The 21,198-nt window shown below is 36.0% G+C and overlaps 1 protein-coding gene across 2 annotated transcripts in view; it reads left to right on the top strand.

The window, feature by feature from the left end:
- The window catches only part of Gabra1 (gamma-aminobutyric acid type A receptor subunit alpha1), a 56,819-nt gene extending 35,834 nt beyond the window's left edge, over positions 1-20,985 (top strand). For both annotated transcript variants that reach the window (XM_057776266.1, XM_057776267.1), the window contains exons 7-10: positions 1,967-2,110; positions 11,119-11,271; positions 16,168-16,370; positions 18,158-20,985. In XM_057776266.1, the coding sequence (XP_057632249.1) occupies positions 1,967-2,110; positions 11,119-11,271; positions 16,168-16,370; positions 18,158-18,469 (812 nt within the window). In that variant the 3' untranslated portion in view covers positions 18,470-20,985. The remainder of the gene's footprint in view (positions 1-1,966; positions 2,111-11,118; positions 11,272-16,167; positions 16,371-18,157) is intronic.
- The last annotated feature ends 213 nt before the right edge of the window (positions 20,986-21,198 follow it).

Genomic DNA, 21,198 nt, shown 5'->3' with positions numbered 1-21,198 from the left:
TTAACAAATACAGTGTGTTGAATTCAGTAAGAAAACAGAATCTTGCTTTAACCAGAAAAGATATTTTCCTAAAACTTCATATGCATGAACTGCAAGTAATGTAGATGCTTCACCAACTTGTGTGCTCTGCCATTTTCTAAGAGAATTTTTAAAGTCTAATTTTATATCTTCCTCATTGATGAAATTATCCTACTCTGTAGAATGGTGAAACACCTTTTTCTTTTACCCACAGAAAATAAAGAAATGTTTAAAGTCTGTGGGCACAAATTATAGATTACTTTTTTGTCACTTAAATTTGTCTCGAGATACATTAAATTATTTTCTTTCAAACTTCTGTAGGAGTTTTCTCAAGGGGTAGCTGCTATAAATTGACTTAGAAATGATGATATGGCAGACAGGATGCCTACCTAAGATGGGGAATCAAGATCTCAACTTTCCTGCATCCCTCAGCTCTGAGAAAAGTGATGTTCCAAATTTTCTTTCAAAGTCAGTGTATGTTTTTGCAGATAACATCATTTTTATATAAAAGGCAACCATAATGCAAAAGTCTTACAATACTTTAGAACATAATTCTAAAGCCTGAGCTTGAATGTTGTGTTGAAAGGCCAGTGCTAAGAATTCAATGAACCCTAAGTATTTTTATCTTGTGGGGGGGCATTGCTCCAAAACATTATTTAAATCATAGTTTATAACTGGTGGTATAAAGATGAATACATGACAGTTTAGGTTATATTGATCCTAGATCTTAAATAAATTAAAACATTTTCATAGCCCTCTGAAAGTGGTTTGGTCCCTGGGAGCATTGCCAAATGTGACTAATGGATGAGCTGGCCATTGGCCAGGGATTCAAACTTGTATCATAAGACCAACCTTTGTTGTCATGCCCTCCCATCAAATAATCTAAAGCAGCTTACTCTTCCTCATCTGATACTCCTTAAAATGCTAACATCATTGTGCATCTAAACAGAGGACAGCATCTCAGTCATGGAAAGTGGGTCTTCTATGACTGGAAAAGAGAAATTCTGTGAAATGGTTTCTTCCCTCCTGCCACTTCTTTTCTTCCTTCTTTCTACCCTCCCCCTTCATTTTTTTTTCTTTCCTTCATTTCCATCCACTCATCTCTAATCTGAGTGGATTAAGGAGTTATGAACCAGAACCTCATATGGGAGATGTCTTCACTAGCAGTGACTTGGCTAATGAAAATGAACAGCATCATGATTATAAATACCCACACAAATAATAGCCTGAAAGAATGCCAGTGCGAGCCTCTTGACCAAGGGCTCTACAGCAACACTTCTGTTGATAGTTCTTCATTTACTGTACACCATGTGGTCCATATGGACCTAGGGTTATTGTTTCTAATCTCATGCTTTTTTCTGTGGATATACTAGTCTTCTTCAACTGAGTCACACCTTTGCCTCAAGTAAAGAGAAGCAAAAAACAACCACAAAGCATGTTGTCTATTGAACGAGTTCTTTCTTCTGACCTCTGTTCTGCCCACCTTCTCTTTTCTGGACTTGCAATTATAAAAGTGTTGACTATGAGTCTCTCCAAGTCCTTTCCCATATCTAAATGCAGCCCTTCTCCCTCAATCCTTTTTTTACCCAGTACTGTATGACTTTAAAAACTCTGTAGAGTTTTTATATATCTCTTTTGGCTCTCTGTGTCTCTCTTATGCCAATATAAGTCACATAAAGTCAGCAACCTTGTGTATGTCTATTATAGCTATACTAGCGCAGTGCTGTATCTTTTGTATGTTCTCAATGTTAGGAGTGAACAAATGACTCAAAGAAACCCTCAGAATAAATGTGTATTTATATTACCAATCAACCGAATTTGAGCTTTCATTTTTCTAGTGTGCCATCTGTAACAATGAGGTTGAAAATATGAAACTGATGGAACAATCAGCTTACTAGAGGAACAAAGAGACAAGATGTATAGCTATGCTCTTATTTTTCTTTCTCAGATGCTTATACAAGAGCAGAAGTTGTCTATGAGTGGACCAGAGAGCCAGCTCGCTCAGTGGTTGTCGCTGAAGATGGGTCACGTTTAAATCAGTATGACCTTCTTGGACAAACAGTTGACTCTGGAATTGTTCAATCTAGTACAGGTAAGTTCAATTTAATTACTCTGGATATTCAGGAAATGAAAAGTAAGAATGTAAGAGCTCTGTAACTCCCCTCATAACAGAAAAGTAGGAAAGGAGTGATCTCTGGGCTTACAGTGCTATACTTGCCATTTAGTATGTCTGGCTTCTTTTTATTTGCATAAAAGAGGTTGGTTCTATATGATCCGGGCAGTCTGAGATATAAACAGAAATTTGAGATATAAACTGTTATGGATGAAAGTCTGTGTTAATTTGTTATGCCTTCAGTTTTCCAACTGATTGTAGTAACTCTACAGTATGTTGGGAATAATAGATCAAACCCATGCAAATATTTTCTACAAGCTTTTGCCCATAGTGTCATTATATTAATGCTAGCTATTTGTGGCCTCTATGTTCTACTTATTGTCATAGTCAAAGAATCATGTATTAATTTAAACATTGAATCGCTTCTCGGCCTTTTGGCTAAGATCAAGTGTAATTTAAACATTGATCACTATACATAGGATACCAAAAAGATTGTCCCACAGCTGAAGCCAGTGGAGGCATACAATACTGACCATTCCATTTTGGAATTATAATTAGATAAAATTCTATCAATTAATGTTCAAGCTAACTATGCCCAAAGGTTCTAAAGTTATTGTAAAGTAATACAAGGGACCATCTTGGATTATTTGAAATCTGATAATAAAATATTATAAATTAAACATGGAACATAACAAATCAGAAAACTTATGCTTCCCCTCAAATTTCTGTATTTTACATGTGTTAAACTGCTAAATATCTGTTAAGAACTAATAATTATTTTTTACACATCTCACAGAATTTGAATTTATTCAATGCACTTTAATTTGTGATTTCAAAAACAAGTGACGTCATGTACAAAGCAGCGATGCTAATTTATCAAGAAACCACCATAACCACCAATGACAACAACAAAACTCTTCTGTTTCAAATTTCATTTTGCAACTCTAAAATGTTAACATTTTCATGTAAAAGATCAATCACCTAATTTTTATGCAAGATGTGTCTTTTGCTTATTTACAAATACCCATCACTTCCTTAGGAGCTAAAATAGTTATACTTATTGTCTTATAAGATGAAGAGGATCTGCTCTCAATTTCGCCCTCATTAAAAATGCAGCAGCATGGTGGAAATCCCATGATTTCCAATCTACTATGAGGAGGATGTGGATAGACATCCTGGTACTGTCACCAAAACATGAAAATGTTGAACCAGTTCTTTCGCCAGACAGAAACTTTTCCTCATTCTCCAGACAGAAGTCTGTCCTCCATTTAAGGGATTAGAATGACATACTTCATTAAAGATGAGATAGTGGCTGGGGTTGTAGCTAAGGGTGAGTGACTTGCATAGCATGGATAAGCACTCAGGTTCTAGCCTCATACCTAATACAAAAACTAGAAGTTAGGGTGCAGCCCTAGTATAACACACTAAGGAATACCACACAGTAGATGCTGAAATTATTGCACAATGGCTGTTGTTCCAGTCCTAATTTTTTTCTTTTTCTTTTTGTTGTTTTTTGTTTTTGTTTTTGTTTTACAACATGTGCTGAAAAGGATACCCAAACAAGTTCTGTTCTTGAAAAGGAATGTTTTGATAAGTAAGGTATCATGACTGACACTGGAGTTTCAATGATGGCCACAGCACAGACCTTGCTCTCAGGAAAGGTGAAGTCTAGAGTGGATGAACACATAAACTGCAATTATCATAATGGGTGCTAAGTGCCGTGCTAATGTTTTTGTGAGGGCAGAGATCATGTCTATTTTCTTTATCCCTATTATTTTCTGTAGTAGCTTTAGCAGAGAAGGCATTGAATAAATATTTTGAGTAAATAAGGGAAAAATGTAGCTTAGGTTAATTGAGGAAAAATTACAACCCGAGGCAAGTTTTCATATTGGTAGTATGTATCTGTTGATAGCCAATATTCCAGGTTCTATGCATTTATTATCATATACACAGGCACATTTAATCTTTTGTGATAGTAGTTGGTGATATCAAGGAGATAATCATATTGCAGGAATTCACATGCGAGTGTGTGTGCACGCGTGCGCGCACACACACACACACACATACTGGAAGACCATTTGGACAAAAAAGACTCTACTGAAGTTCTATCCTTTATGACTGTGACCATACCATTATAGCCCAGTCCAGTATGAGATACTACTTCTTTAAATTAAGGGTTCTGTCAAATGACCTTTTGCTTCCTAAGGAGACATGCCAACAAAATTACAGTTATTCAGAGTAGAAAATATAATCAAAAAGAAAGGTTGACAGAGGCAAGAGGATAAAAGGCCAACACTTGGGTCACTGAGCTGGTCAACCCCAAATGTTAGCCTTCCTTGGAATAGTCATTCTGTAATTTGCCATTGAATATACCTGAATAAAAAAGGTGATCACTGCTTATTATTAAGTGTTGGAGAACAGCGGAAATGACAGCAAATTCTCAAATACATGAGCTCAGTGTGATGTCCATCTTCAACACTGCAATAAGAAACTGAATTATACATCCTTTGGGCTCACTTTAGGTCATCAACCATCCATCTCTGCACGTTTCAGATGAAGGCAACAAAGGTTTCATGCAAGGTTGTCAATGCTATATTTCACACCTCATTGTGGAGCCCGGAAAACGTTCAGATAGATGACACTGAGTTCAATTACCTCCTTGTTCCTGCCAGGAGACCAGAGAATGATATCTCTAAACACAAAACAGTCACTAGATAGAAAAAAAAAAAAAAAACTTTGTCCACATTAACATCCTTTGAGGGGCCTAGTCAATTCTAAATGGTTACTTACAATGTTAAGCAGTGCTATCCTACTTACCTCTAAACACACAGCTTGCAATCCCCATGACAGGCTTCAGGTTCAAATACCTCTATATCACTTCAGTGATGTGAGAAAGAATGGTAGAGAGACTACCACAGTATCCGAGATTATAGGTCAGTGATTGCAGCTCATGTAAAGAAAAATAAAATCATTGCATTGGCTCTTGGGACAAGAATAACATCAATATCCAGAAAAGAATAAGAAAGTAATTCATGCAGTGGTTTTAAAATCTTCAAGGACAACTTGACATTGTTTTGTTTTCTAAAACCAATTTGTTCTGAGGGCTTGTTAGTAAGCTTGGAACGTAACTTGTTTCTTCTGAATTATAATATTTTTTTTTATTTGTTTTTTTTTTTTTTTTTTTTTTTTGGTTTTTCGAGACAGGGTTTCTCTGTGGTTTTGGAGCCTGTCCTGGAACTAGCTCTTGTAGACCAGGCTGGTCTCGAACTCACAGAGATCCGCCTGCCTCTGCCTCCCGAGTGCTGGGATTAAAGGCGTGCGCCACCACCGCCCGGCTGAATTATAATATTTTATCCTTAGAAAAATGACTAAGGGCCGGGCGGTGGTGGCGCACGCCTTTAATCCCAACATTCGGGAGGCAGAGGCAGGCGGATCTCTGTGAGTTAGAGGCCAGCATGGTCTACAAGAACTAGTTCCAGGACAGGAACCAAAAGTTATGGAGAAATCCTGTCTCAAAAAATCCCCCCCCCCAAAAAAAAAAATGACTAAGAAAAACCCCAGGGTCACCTTTCTTAGATAAGGAGGCTTTTCTAGATTTTGTTTGAAAGATAACTTCTTTTTTTTTTTTTTTTTTTTTTTTTTTTTTGGTTTTTCGAGACAGGGTTACTAAAGATAACTTCTTACATCAACATTATCAGGGATCTTCTTATCTGACTGGATTGAAATGTGATCAACATTCAGAGCTCCTATCTGTAATGCCTGGTGCATGGTCTTCAGAGAAAAGGCTTCTGTGGTTTTCTGGTCAACTAATTCATATTTCAAATGAGAGATAAGATCTGGTTAGGCTAAGCATTCCATTACAGAAGCACATTTCCTTTTTTTCCCGTGGAATGTGGAAAACATTCCATATAGTTTCAATGTTCAATAACACTCTACCAGTTGAATGAGACTTGATTTCCCAAGTCAGAAAAAATATACATCTACTACCCTATCTTACGCTGTAAATCTGGACACTATTTAGGATTACAAATACTGTCACACATGCTCTTAAATTTTATCCTCAGAGCACTACAGCAAATAGGCCAGTTCAACAGTGTCATACAATGTAGACAAATCAGAAAAAGGAAGGCTAGGAAAACAAACCAAGATGTTTAACAAGCATTTGAGAAAGCCACCTCCAAACCAACTCCAAATACAAATTTGCCCAATTATATCCACATGAATCATTGCATTCTCCTTAATCTTACTTTGTAATATATCAGGGATTTTATCCCTTTTAATTTACAAGTTTCCCTCAGGGTTAGATTCTCTCTGAGGATATTTAACTTATACTTCTTTGTTATACTTAGTATTACACAATTGGTGTCTAGACTTTTAATTCATATTAAGATATGGGCATTTCTCTTTTTTTCTCTTTTTCTTTAATTTTTAAATGATTACAATTTGTTTCTGGTGTCGCTGCCACTTCTGTCCCGTATTTAAAAGTTTTGAGCCAGTGCTATTTACATTTTATTTAAATTAAGATGCTTTCAAAACAGTGGAAGCAAGCTCTCATGTAATTTTCTAATCTCTCAGAAAAATACATTTTTTATAATAGAATATAATGTCGAAAAGTAACTCTCCAGAATCATATTCTTTACAGACTCTTTACAAAAATGTCACAGTGCAAATAACAAAAGATGAAGGAATATATGTAGATAGATAGTCATCTTCCTGACATTTTATGAAAGATGGGATATTTTTGCCTTTAGGCTGATGACATTTTTCAGGCCACAGTGGAATAAATAGTTAGGGATAGTAAAGTGTACCCTGGGATGGAAAAACAGCATTAGCATATCTACACAGGATAAAGTTTAACAAAGATCTCAGAAAATTGAGCTTTTATGCTATTAGGATCTCTTGCTTTTCTTCCTATTTACCTTGAAGATATCACCAACAATTCACGGAGAAATCAAAATGAAACTACTAAAGGTTGTGTATAATATTTTGAAAAAGAGATTGTAAAATGGGTAACATAGTTTTAATTAATGAGTATAAAGAGCAGCTGTAATTAAAGTACAAAGTACTTAGTAAATATTCAATAAGTTGAAGTTGGCATTAATACCAATTGATGAATTTAGGAATGTTATTTTTTCTGTAATTCTAAATGCATTTCTTTTGCCAATATTTCTCCCCAGTTCCGATATGGGCAAAGAGTGAAGGAAATGAAGAAAGTAACTAAAATTTATTTTAGCATTCTTATGTAATGTCCTGTTGGAACAGTTATTTGTCATTCAGTTATACTGGAGTTTTACTATGGTACAGACAAGAAAACTGAGAGCAAGAAAGTCTACATGTGGTGCCCACAGCCATACAAATAGAAAATAGATCTGAGTATTAAACTCAAATAAACTTATTTTCTTCTAAGGCTAATACAATTTCCTCTCAGGACAGTTCTTGCTATCCTTCTGAGGACTTGGTATTTGGGCTTTTCTCAATCGATTGATGTACAAAATGTTCAGCAATAGAAGTCAAATAGAGTTTGCCTGGCCAAGGTACAAAGACGTTAAGATGTATGGAAAAGCATGAGCCAGCATTGCTTAGTTAATCTATATTGTAAAGAACCTTGAGTACAGAGAAGAGATCATCCCTTATTGTGTGTAACGCAGAGCATTTTTTTTTTTTTTTTTTTTTTTTTTGATTTTCGAGACAGGGTTTCTCTGTAGCTTTTGGTTCCTGTCCTGGAACTAGCTCTTGTAGACCAGGCTGGCCTCGAACTCACAGAGATCTGCCTGCCTCTGCCTCCCGAGTGCTGGGATTAAAGGCGTGCGCCACCACCGCCGGGCTTGCAGACCATTTCTATCCTCATTGCGGGGAAGGAAGCATCACCTGATGCTGTTGACTCGTAGTTATGTTAACAGGTCTTAGGGACACAAACACAGTGGCTTTCAAAAAAAAAATATTCTGGAGAAGATGATAACAGAGAATTGATTTAGGTAGCAGTACGAAACACAAAACGTTGCTAGAGTCTATCTCTCTTTTAGCAGGACTATAATTTACAAAAAATATGAAATGAAATCTGGGAAATATTTGCATATTGATTTTCTGGTGGTAATCTCAGACAAACTGTTGGAACAGTGTGGAATTTCCTCTGGAAAGCAGCTCCTCCTCCTTTCAACCGGAGTTTGAGATCTTTAGTCCTCTAGTGTAAGATTATTTGGGAAATTTAAGTCTGTGATATCTATTACTTTAGGGTCCCCATTTAAGGTAAAATCTAGAAATAAAACTAAACATTATCAGAGCACAATATGGACTTTAAACCACAAACAATTCTTTGACCCCAAAGGCCAATTGTAAGTTTGAGAAACTTTGATACAGGTAATTGTATATGTTAGCTTTCTACTGCTATTAAAAAATATCAAGGAAAATAATTAAATGGGAAAAAGTGTGCCTTGGCTTTGGAATTTTTATATTTTAGTCCACAACTGGATGGTTGCATGGTTTGGGGCATGTTGCATAGTACAAAAATGGCACCAATCCCGAGGCAAATCAAATCTGCTTAGCTCAAAATCTTGGAGTCTCAGAACAAGAGGGACTTGTGGTTATTGAAATCCTCAAGAGTGTTGCTAGCTTAAGTCCAACTTCAAGGACCAAAGAAGCAACTAGCCTCTAATGCCTGCGAGCTAGAACAGCAGCAAAATCACTGTAAGACAGAGAGAGTCATGCATATTTTCATACTCGGGCATTCAGCTTCTGGGCTGGAACTGGGTTGTCCAACTTACATTTAAAATGGGTCTTCAACTCTTAGCTCCCTGAGTCAATTCCCATGTTCAAAAACACTCTTTCTGACACTTCTAGAATTGTTCTATCTAATACACTCAAGTTAGCTACTACGATTAACCATCTCTATGGAAATCTGTTTATATATTTTAAGTAGGAAGGATATTATGATTGCATGTAACAGATCCCTGTAAATTTGAAGGTAGGAAAAAACTGGAGTTAGATGTTACTGGTAGAACATAAGACAACTTATTGTAATTAGTCTCTAAAAGGGATGGGAACAGTAAGCATGGAAAAGAAAAAGAGGATGAAAGATGCTGCAGAGGTGAAATCAATTGTGATGATAGAATCCTCTCCTTCTAAACCTTTTATATGTGAGGACTAATCCAATATATTATTGGCAATGATTAGACAGTATGTGCTGCTTAATATTTTGAAGGAAATAAACTAGTATGATTTTTTTTTCTGGCTAAGTAACTTAGGCTGGACCAGAACACTCTGTTATTCAGTATGGGAATATCAGGTACTCAGCTATGCTAGGTGAACTGCAATGTGGATTGTAAGCATAGTTGTTAGTGGACCATGAAAAGCTATTATTTGTCTTCTTTGAATTTCTCTTAGAGGTCTTTATTTTTAAAACCAAATTATTTTCACTGCAAAATTGGCAGGCATTTTTTTTTTTTTTTTTGGTTTTTCGAGAGAGGGTTTCTCTGTGGTTTTGGAGCCTGTCCTGGAACTAGCTCTTGTAGACCAGGCTGGTCTCGAACTCACAGAGATCCGCCTGCCTCTGCCTCCCAAGTGCTGGGATTAAAGGCGTGCGCCACCACCGCCCGGCCTTGGCAGGCATTTTTATACTGCCACAAAGCCAGTAAGAAGAGAGATGGAGGGTAATCTGTTATCCAAGAAAGATTAGGGGAGGGATTTGAGGAGAGAAGCACGCATCGTTTACTTGAAAATAAAAAAGGAAATGATGATGTGACACAGAACTCAGTAGTTTATAAAGAAAATTATCAATGAGTTATTAAGAGAAGTCAAACAAAAAGATTAAAAAGTAGAAGTTTGTGAGAGTATATTATCGAGAAGAGACATCCACTACTACATCCTATGAGGAGAGTGACAGGGACGTAAAAGACTGAAAACTGAATCATGAGATGCTCTGGAGGAGGTGTGGTCACATTATAGGAACTGAAGTCAGGTCCAGGGGTTGTTGTTAAGTGATAAATCAAGTATTGAGAAGCTTAGAATAGGAATATGGGGACTGGTAGGGAATTATTCTACACTGAATGATGATTTCTTATTCTGAAGAGATTTATTTTCTCGTGTATGCATCCACATATAGATTCTGTGTGAATCAGGCTGAACATTTTGAAGATTTGCAATTGAATAGATGTAACATGAAGAAAAATCCACCCTTATGTCATTTGTGTTGTTTACTTACTGTTTCAGACTAATAGAACAGAAAGATCTTGAGAGTGCCTAGCATTGCTTCTCAGTCCAAGTAGTGACTGAAACAAACACTAAGGGTGCCTTACAGATATATGGATGCAGCGTAGCTTCCTTACATTTGCATGCCTTAGGTTCTATCCCAATACTGAAAAATAATAATAAAAGGAACAGAAAATTATTATTACCAGTATAAAATTCCTTATAAATTCAAAGAATTTTTTTTTTTTTTTTTTTTTTTTTGGTTTTTCATATACCTGAAAGAGTGTTATGTGCTACCAAATACTAACAACTGATTCTGGGAAATAAATTTGGAGAAATAATGGAGTTTACCTTGCTGTTAATTTTCTATTTCTAACCAAATTCCATTACTAATCTAAGGCCCAAGGAAGTCTTGAAACTAAAATCCAGCTGTTCCAACTTTCACATCAAAGCTTGCTCAGTTGGCATTCCCAATCTGTTTTGCAAAGTCACACTTGAAGTCAAGTCTGGTTTTGTTTGTTGAACACATTTCATTGAGTGCATCACTTTAAGAATCAGTCTAGAAATATAGGCTTAACTTTATCCCTTAGGTATATGATTCAACAATGGTAATAGGAAGGGATCTTAAGTTAAAAAGCTCTGTATTATCCTCAGAGAGAATGTTCCTTGCCCTCTAGCCTATAGATGCCATATGGAAAACAAGATGTGGCTAACCTCTAGAACTTTGCTTCATTTGAAACTCCAGGAAATAACACCTTTTCAAAGGCACATTATTCAAATTCACTGTCCATTTCACCCTTTAGGAGAATATGTGGTTATGACTACTCATTTCCACCTGAAGAGGAAAATCGGCTACTTTGTTATCCAAACTTATCTGCCATGCATAATGACAGTGATTCTCTCACAAGTCTCCTTCTGGCTCAACAGAGAGTCGGTACCAGCAAGAACTGTTTTTGGTAAGTGGAATCAATATATGTGTGTACAAGTCTAGAGGGCAGTTAGTCAGTGGTTGTGTCACTACAAAGAAACTGAAAAAAATGTCACTCTATATTCAAATTTGAACTTTGTATTATTAAAAAGTTTGAAGAATTATCTTTTCTCTTATGATATGATTCAAAAACTAATGTCTTTGCATAGAAAGCTGTTTTGCTAATACAAATAGAATGCCTTAATATAAATTTAATTTGATGTTTTGTCATAGAAGACAGTGAAACAGACATCAAAAGCATTTATTAGATTAAAATGTGATAACCTAAACATTTTTAAATCATATATAGCATATGCTCTTGAGAATCATGAAAAATAGCAGCAGCCTACTTTTAAAACCAGGATTACCTTAAGTTGGGAGAGATCATTAGTGAACAAAGAAATAGATACTTCCTTTTACCTCTCAAGTGCATTCCAAAAGAGTTATAAACAGACTCTTTTCTATTAGAGTCTCTAAAATAACCCGAACATTGTATGTCAAGACAATGTAATAGGAAATTATTTGAACAGTGAACACCCTTGTATAATGTGAAAACTGACCTACTGGTACATTATTTTCGAGTTTATGTTTCATAGAAAATAGTGTTTCCTGACTGAATCTCAGCTAAAACACCATCTTGACCATACTTTTCAATCTGATGAAGACACTAATGCTACAGTAAACTTATCGATTCACTTAGACACTGAATTTTTTTTTTTTTTTTTGAAATGCACCAAGCTAGGGCTCTGTTCTGGAATATAAGATGAGGTCATAAATGACATGTACACTATTGCCTTAATGAAATACACGCTTGAACTTGAAGTTTTAAGGATCATAAAATTATGAAGAACAGTTGTTATGTGATTTCTTTACTAGTCATTTTCAGTGAGATTCACCACATCATGTCATTTACACCTTAATCATCTTAGATACTGTTTTTCTGAACATCTTATTAACTTGAAACCAAATGAACACATGATTCAATTCATCTCAGGTTAGGAGCTACTAGGAGAGGTGCTGGAGAATCATGATAAAGCGTTAGCTCCAGATTCATTGTCCTAAACGCTGGCCCAGAGCCATCACCTTTGTTTCATCCTGCTACATGAAGCTGGCACGTAATGGGTTCACTCTGGTCCCAATCATTCATTTAGAAGTAGTAACCACATGCTCTTTGGAGGAAGACATATTCATCCCTGTTCTTTCAACAAGCAACTATTGTGTATCTGCTGTGTTGAAGGCCATAGGTACCACATAGAAAACCATTTACAGATTTTCAAATCAGTTTATATGCTGAGGTTCTGATGTCCCTGATACCATGGTGTCTAAGGGATAAAATATCAGTTCCCTCAAAAAGAGAGACAGACCCTGCCCTATCTATTCAGAAGTTTCCTGTCTTCTGAATTTAGCAATGCTTGTAGCTTGATGATCTCCTAATCTGTTCCCTGGCCTTCTGACAACTGCTTAAGCACACAACTAAATTCACCTGCAAAATGATTTCCACCTGCAGAATAAATAAACAGTTCATTTCAGATTCATTTTTCTTTGTACCTATTTGCCAATGTTAACAACCATTGAATACACTAAGACTGACCTCTTGAGAGATTCTTGCCTCTGTATGGGCATCCCATCTCAGCCCTCATTGCCCTAGGAAATAAACATTGAATTAGACACATGGTTTAGGTTTTAGGTTTCATTTTATTTTATTTCAAAAGAATGAAACCAGTATTACACAGAAAAGGTTTTTTTTCCCTACCCTTTTTCCCTACCTTCCTATTCTTGTTCAAATCATGAATGTCCTTTCTAATGGGAAATTTGCCAAAGCTTTTCCGTGTTTTATGAGTCGAAAACATTACTTATAACATTTTCAATGATCTTAAATCACAGTGACCAACGACCTTTTGGTGAACATAAGTGTATAACTGTAAACTCAGCTACAGCAAGCATTTCTGTGTGCAAAGTCATATATTTATGATGTTTAAGTTCAATAAAAATCACAAATACATTTTCCTAGCCCTTTAGCCCTTTAACATTTATTCAGTACATGTTTCTATTCTTTTTAACCTGAACTTAGCACATTTTTCTGAGCTCTGTGGATGACTAACCACGTCCCCAGTATGTAAAGAAATACCGAAAGAGAAAAAAAATCTCACTAGAATTATAACAGTTTGATACAAAGCAATCCAAAATGGGGCATGACTTGAAAATATAATCTTTTTGTCTTCCTGTGCTCTCTTATTTGCAAACAATGTCATGTAAATTTACTGCTAAAAAGATCCAAGCTTTACCTTTAATTTTGCCCATTGACAGCAATATAACATTGTCTTTTTTAATGCATATGTCTGAACTTATTTCTAGTCAAATGCAGGTACAAGGAAGGGAAAACAATCTTTAAATGTATCCATAGCATAGGTAAAATATATTAATTATCAGGCGTAGCCATTGGAATCTTAAAAACCATTCAGTATCTTTTAACCTTTTGGTTTCTTTCTATTTTTTATATGGCAGGGACTTCAAATCATTCAAATCACTCACACACACACACACACACACACACACACACAAAGTACCCTCTAAAGTATTTTGTACTATTCCTAGTTTACAGAGGTATTTATTGGGGGGGGGTAAAATAATTAATTTCCAGATTACTTTTGATATTTACATTTGTAAACTGAACTTTAGAAAACTGAAGTTTATGGTAGTACTGATATGTGAAATAGAACACAGACATTTTCCTTCATAGTTGTTAGTATTTCCCTTAACCCTTCGGCTAAGAATTTAATATTTTATTATATTTTCTTATTTAATACTCCCAATAACACTGTGAGTTAGAGCTAATAAAATTAACAAGGAAGAAATTAAAAGCAACAATTCTGAAGCCTGAGATCGTGGAGAAATTGTCCCAAGGTCATTCAGCAATTATCCAGTTGGGATTTGGAATTGGGCTGCTCTGTTCCCCAATTACTGACTCTTAATTACCTTGCTATCTGCTCTAGTTAATATTGATATGTAAATCTGAGGACAGTTTGCCAGCTAATATTCTTTAATTTGGTTATGTAATAAGGACTTGCCCTAGAATTTTCTGAATGCTGTGCCATCCAAACTTACATTAAATATATTCCTTACAATCCTGATCATGTGTTAAGAATATCATTTAATAGTATTCAACTGGATTTCTTCTTAGTTATTTAATTTTCTAGTGTAGTGAAAAGACTACAAATATCCACCCTGATATTCCTGGAAAACCTAAGAATGTTTGTTGATTTAAAGCAGATTACAAACAATTTCTATCAGCCATGTAGCACATCCAAATTTCTAAAGTTATCAGCAGGAGGAATTAATCCCAGATTCAGATTCATGGATTGACAGCTCCTTCCTCAGCAATGCAATCATCTTCACGCGATTAAATGTAATCCTCACAGTAATGTTGTGAGTGACTGCGGAAAGCTTCTCCTTTCTGAGAATTTCACTGATGGCATAGACAATAGACAGATAGAAGATGGAATTAGCCTCTCCATAGTCATAGGGACAAAGGTCTGTGAGTTTATTTACCAGGGCATCCAAAATAGTCCCTGTAGTTGCACAAGAATGCCTGGTGGTGATCTCTGACCCATTCTGGCAAGATAACATTGAAATATTTTTAAACATTTGTAAATTTTACTAAAGGCCTCTCAAAGCATTAAATGCAGTATATGGTACGAACACAATGTGTTTCATTTGTTAGTCCAATCAATAGTAAAATATATCATTACCCACACTCTGTCTCATTGAAATATCTAAATAAATTCATGGGACTTCTGTCAGTGGGACCAGGATTTATCCCTCGTACATAAACTGACTTTCAGCCTTGATGCAAGGGGGAAGGACTTGGTCCTGCCTCAACTTGATATACCAGACATCGCTGAGTCACATGGGAGGCCTTACTCTATAAGGAGTAGATGAGGAGTTTGGAGGGAGGTGGGGAGGGAAAGCTGATGGAGGGGAAAGAGGGAAAACTGTCATTGGTTTGTAAAATAATTTTTTTTTTAAAAAAAGGTACAGCCCCACCCCACCCACTAGTGAGTGCCCTGTGAGGCTGCAATGAGGTGGAATCAAGTTTCTAGAGACAAGAAAATAAAGACCAATTTAACACTTAAATCCTTAGTTTTGGAATTACAGAGTGGAGAGGATGAGGCAACATTAGAAAGAAGAAAGGTCATGGACATTTGAATCAGACTTGTGTTTAAGGACCAGTTCTGCTACCACTAGGCCACTTGATTCTAAGCAAGATATTTAAAATCTATATGCAAGTATATGTATACACTATCTTGCCCACAACAACTTTTATGTAACTTGCTATACATTTACACATGCATACACTGCTTCTAGGGAATGAGCAACTCTTTTGAGCAAGAAATAGTACAGAAGCAAAGTTGCAAATACGGTAAATAATCGATTTCCTAAACTGTTCCTCATCTTTCCGCTATCAAGGACCAGTTGAGTTTCAGGTACCTACATTTGGGACAAAGACTATTAAACAACACTATAGATATTTCTAGAATACCGCAGGCAGTAGATACCTAAGATTTTTATATCAAGAGTTGGGTGCATTGAATTATCCCCTATCTTACTCAGGATACACATACAAGATGCCTATTTAAAGAAGTTCATTGCTTTAGTAACAGATTCTCAATTAGCATAGTGGTTTATCTCTTCCAAACCACCCAACCTATTGCTGTTCTATTGATTTCAAACTATAATGAGCCTACATCATGACTCCTCTATTGCAAATCAAAATAGATGAGTTCAAATCTGAGTATGATGCTGTTGGTACCCTTTGATATTAGGCCTGCTGTTATGAAATTATCTATAATGAATCAGTATAGTTACTTAATTTTTCTCCTTACAGGAGTGACAACCGTTCTGACTATGACAACCCTGAGTATAAGTGCCAGAAATTCCCTCCCGAAGGTGGCTTATGCAACAGCTATGGACTGGTTTATTGCAGTGTGCTATGCCTTTGTTTTCTCAGCTCTGATTGAGTTTGCCACCGTAAACTATTTCACCAAGAGAGGGTATGCGTGGGATGGCAAAAGCGTGGTTCCAGAAAAGGTAAATACCACAGTGGCTCTTTGTTATATTAGGATTTTGAGGCCATAAGCCTTTTGAGGAATATGTTGGTTTGTGGAATTAGATGCAAGAGGGGAGTGAGGACTCTTTTCTTCTCAGGCTGTAAATGATGAAGTCGGGTGAATTAATATTCTGTTACTGTTCATAATAGAGATTGTTTGGTTGAATTGATGTGCAGGTAGAGGATAGGAGAAAGAAGGAGAGACAATCAAAGATGAAATTTCTATTCAAATGTGCCTTCTCTGGTTTTGGAAACTTTTTGTTTTTTAAAAACCTTTTCGCATTTAATTCCAAAAGTAACTCATTATTTTCCTAGTCTTATATATTTTTGTAATAAAAAAATCATACCCTTTGGATGTTTTCTGAGCTTAACTATTTCTATGTTTCAGTTGGGTTACATATAAAAAATTGACGTCCCTCAGTGACAGTATTCAGGCATCTATACTGGACTGACCTTGGGGTATACGTCCTCAACTGTAACCACTAAGAGCACCTCCCGTGCACATTCACTACCTTCCCTTTTAAAAGGGCCCTGCCCAACCCAGTGCTTTGCTGTGGATCTACTTTCATCAGATGTTGGATGAAGGTTCTATGATGACAATTAAGGTAGTCATCAAGGTGATTACAGGGGAAGGACAGTTCAGCTACCCAATCCACTATTTCTTAGAGTCTTAGCCAGGGTCATCCTTGTGGATTCCTGAGTATTTCCCTAGTGCCAGATTTCTTGTTAGCTCCATAATGGCTCTCTCAATCAAGATATCTCTTCTTTTGCTCTCCCTCTCTGTCCTTCTGCCATCTCGACCATCTGGCCCCAGCTCTTGAGAGGCAGAAGCAGGTGGATGTCTATTAGTTCGAGGCTAACCAAAGCTATATAGTAATACCGTACCTCAGAGAAGCAATAACAATAATAATAATAAATACATGATCAAAGTATAAATAAATATTAACCATGATGATTAATATACTGCTTTCCAATATACAGAATACAGAAAGCATACTGGAGTTGTAGTTGCAGGCCATCAAGGAGTTGGACTATATTAACTTTTAGTTATAAAAATCATCAAAATTCCATTCATATTTTTGCTTACAATACATCTCAAGTAAGTCTAGGTGAATTTCAAGTGTTCAATATCTGCAAATGGCTAATAGCAAGTGTGTGAAATCACGTAACTCGAAAAAAGGACAGCTGTTTAGGAAAATCTCCTGATGGAAAGCCTAGGAACTAGCCTGCAATAACAGCCAGTTAATTGCTGGTAATCCTGAACTTGTGCCTGGGAACAACCTGGAGTGTTCTTTTCATGTAATCTGGGTTCATTCAAACCACTGTGATTTGCTGGAAGTTTGACAAAAGTTGAGAAACACTTGGCCTCTTCACATATCTGAGGCCTTAAATGACTGGCTGCCGTGGGTCTTGCACTGTACCTATTCTCAAAGAATTCTCTAGTCTATCCTGGGCTTTCTTCTCCAGGAAGGTGAAGGCTGACACTGAAAAGGTTTTGAGTCCAGTATCCTGAGCTTGCATAACATCGCTTCTATAATCCCGTCTGTTTTGTATTTAACCGGTGAAGAAACAGATTCTACCTCTTGTGTAAAAGGTTACAAAACATTGTCTGGCTTTTCAATGATCACAGATATTTTAGTCATAAATTAAAGATTGTAGATTTTTAAGTCAAGCAAAGATTTGGGTTTTGCAGCAAGTGCTATTTTGCTCAGAAACTTATAATTTTGTTTTCCACTCTTTGCTAAATAAATTACTTTTTCTTCTCCAGCCAAAGAAAGTGAAGGATCCTCTCATTAAGAAAAACAACACATATGCTCCAACAGCCACTAGCTACACCCCTAATTTGGCCAGGGGTGATCCTGGTTTGGCAACCATTGCTAAAAGTGCGACCATAGAACCAAAAGAAGTCAAGCCTGAGACAAAACCACCAGAACCCAAGAAGACTTTTAACAGCGTCAGCAAAATCGACCGACTGTCAAGAATAGCCTTCCCGCTGCTATTTGGAATCTTCAACTTAGTCTACTGGGCCACCTATTTAAACAGAGAGCCTCAGCTCAAAGCCCCCACACCGCATCAATAGGTCCTTTTTGTCGCATTCTGTTGTTCAGTCCTCTGCACCGAGAATCGCTTTCTGTTCTCAACGCAGTGATTCCTATCTGCTTAACTGCCTCTGTCTTAAAGAGTCTGAAGGTTTCCTTATTTCCATATTTTATATAAGAACAAGAGACCCCTGTCTGACAGTCCAGAGCAGAGCAGAGTTCTCAGCTTGGAGACAGGATTCTGAGAGGAAGCCAGGAAGGAAAATCACGTCAGACGGTGATAGACATGAGAGGAAGGGAGAGGGAAGAAGGTCCAAAGATAGGATGAAAAGTAGAAGAAAAACAGAGCTTAACTATAACCACAGAGTCATTTGTAATATATATTTCCAAATATTCTCAAAAATATATATGTCAAAAATATTTTTGTGTGAAGGTGTTTAAAAAGGATACATGACAAATGTTTAATGAACTTTAAGGTCTACGTCTTTATTGCACAAATGATGGTGTGTTTATGTTTGTTTTATGTTTTAAGCTGATATATAGATTTAATGTTTTGATGGTCAAATTTAAAAGATTCCCTACGCTCTTTTTTAAATCTTGCTACGTAGTATTCTGTTGTTCAATGCTATTTTAGAATTTATGGAAGTCTAACAGGGTAAGATGCAGCTGTCAAAGTAGCACTCTAAATCCAATGAAAAGAAACCCTTTCAACGGGCTGCATCGTTGTCATCTGAACTTTTACCAGTAGCCTATGGAGATCAGCTAGCCTAATGCAGATGTTTACTTGGTAGAAGAGGAAATAAATCAATTAATTAAATAATTTTAAAACTACCCTCCCTTTAACTCTTATTCCCAGATAGTCCATCCATCCAAGAATCACTCTATTCTTATGATGAAGATTTTTTCAGAAGGGCAAAACTATTTTGCAAGCTCTAGAATTGTTGAATGTATTCTTTTATATAACTACATCAAAAGCTTTAGATTGAAATTTATGACTAGACAACAAAAAATAGAATATATAAATTATATATGTAAATATTCAGCATGAGATTGTACATTTAAAATTTTTTTAAAGTTATGTTCTTAAAATATCATCGAGGAATCTCCACTTATAGCTGTTAGAATGTTGTTAAATGCTATGGAAATACATTTAGAGCCTGCATTTAAGAACAGAACAGCCTGTAGGAGACAGATGCCACTTAAAACATATTGAGAATGAAATCCAATTATATAGAGAACGCTCATAATTTCACTGTGGCCCAGTGTTCAATAAGAGAACAGTTGCTATCTGCTTGAGTTCTGTCATACCATATTTTCCCTACTTTAGGCTATTGTGAAAAATAGAAAAAAAATAGGGAACAGTAGTTGGAGCTAGAAAACCAGCTGTATATTATTTCTCTATTTGCTGATACCAACTATTTCAATAAGTGCTGTACCATATGTAGCATCAAAAATATAAAATACATGAAAGAATGTACAGGAACTAGCTTTTATTGAGTAATATTATTACATTTCATTTATACTGCAGCAATATATTTGTAGGTATACTATGTAAGGGCTTTAAATAAAAGAGGTCCATTAATATTCCTTATAAAAAGTCTAGCCTTTCATTACTGCCCAGATGTTTTAGAAGTAAATATTTATGAAGAAGGTATTTTTGAAGTCTCCTTTTGTCTGATAGATTTTCACAGATATTTAACTTTAGTGTTCAGAATCCACAGATCATGGTCTAATCACAATTATAAGACCATGATGTAAACCTTTTAGTGTAATTGCCAAATAAGACAATTAGAATCCATACCTGATGTTTGAGTGATGTTTTTCTCAAAAAGCTGCTATCCAATGATGTTGGAAAACACATTGCTTGTGTATCCCTAAAGATGACAAATCTCTGGTTTCATTTAAAATGTGCTTCATTGTTTGATTTGGTCCTGCCTAAATTTCATGAGCTACGCCAAAAATGGCTGAACCAAGGACATTTCATGTATAGATATGTAAAGAAAATAAAATAAATTATGGCTCTAACATTTGTGTTGCCGTTTATCTTGTTATTTTCCGACGTTAACCTGACATGTTTAGTGAGAGCATTTTATCTTCCAGACTCTTCACGCCTAGTTTTGGGTCTGTATTTTGCTTATTAGATGTGAATATCTATTAGTCTGCTTACTGCCTTGCAATGATTGCATTGCCATCATTTCTTAGTTTGTTAGTACATGTGAGTAATATTTTATTGTGTAAATTGATTGCAAACTTATCAAAGAGGAATTTATTCTATGTAGCTTTTCAACAACCGTGCTTTGCTAAACCATGTAATACTAGTTAAGTCTTCCTTGGAAAATAAAGATACACCCTTAAAGAGGGCAGTTCCTGTTGACTCCCAGGAGTATTTTTAAAAGATGACACTGAATGTTTATGCACCTTTGTGCACTGAAGTGGCAATAAAACCCAACCTGAGTCAAGATTGCTCATGGCAGCTGCATGTCGCGCTTTACAGCGTTTAGCAAAAGCTTTTAATCTCATGTCTCACTGTATCCTATGATAATAATAAAGCTTACATTATTCAATAATAAACTGGAATATTTGATTCTGTTTATACAACATGCAAAGGTCTGTCCATTGCCCTGTTTAACCAATTTTTGGGCTAGAAATACCAGCAAGTACCAAGTTTCAACCACAACCAGACCACTCAGAAGAATTTTTCTTTAAAAATGTCAATATGTCAATTGTTTGATATTATTATTTGCAAAGAATTGCCTAAGAACTAGAATTA

This window comes from Chionomys nivalis, chromosome 7 (genome assembly GCF_950005125.1).
Source record: "Chionomys nivalis chromosome 7, mChiNiv1.1, whole genome shotgun sequence".
Classification (NCBI taxonomy): Eukaryota; Metazoa; Chordata; class Mammalia; order Rodentia; family Cricetidae; genus Chionomys; species Chionomys nivalis.
This window is presented reverse-complemented; position numbering and strand designations above follow the sequence as displayed.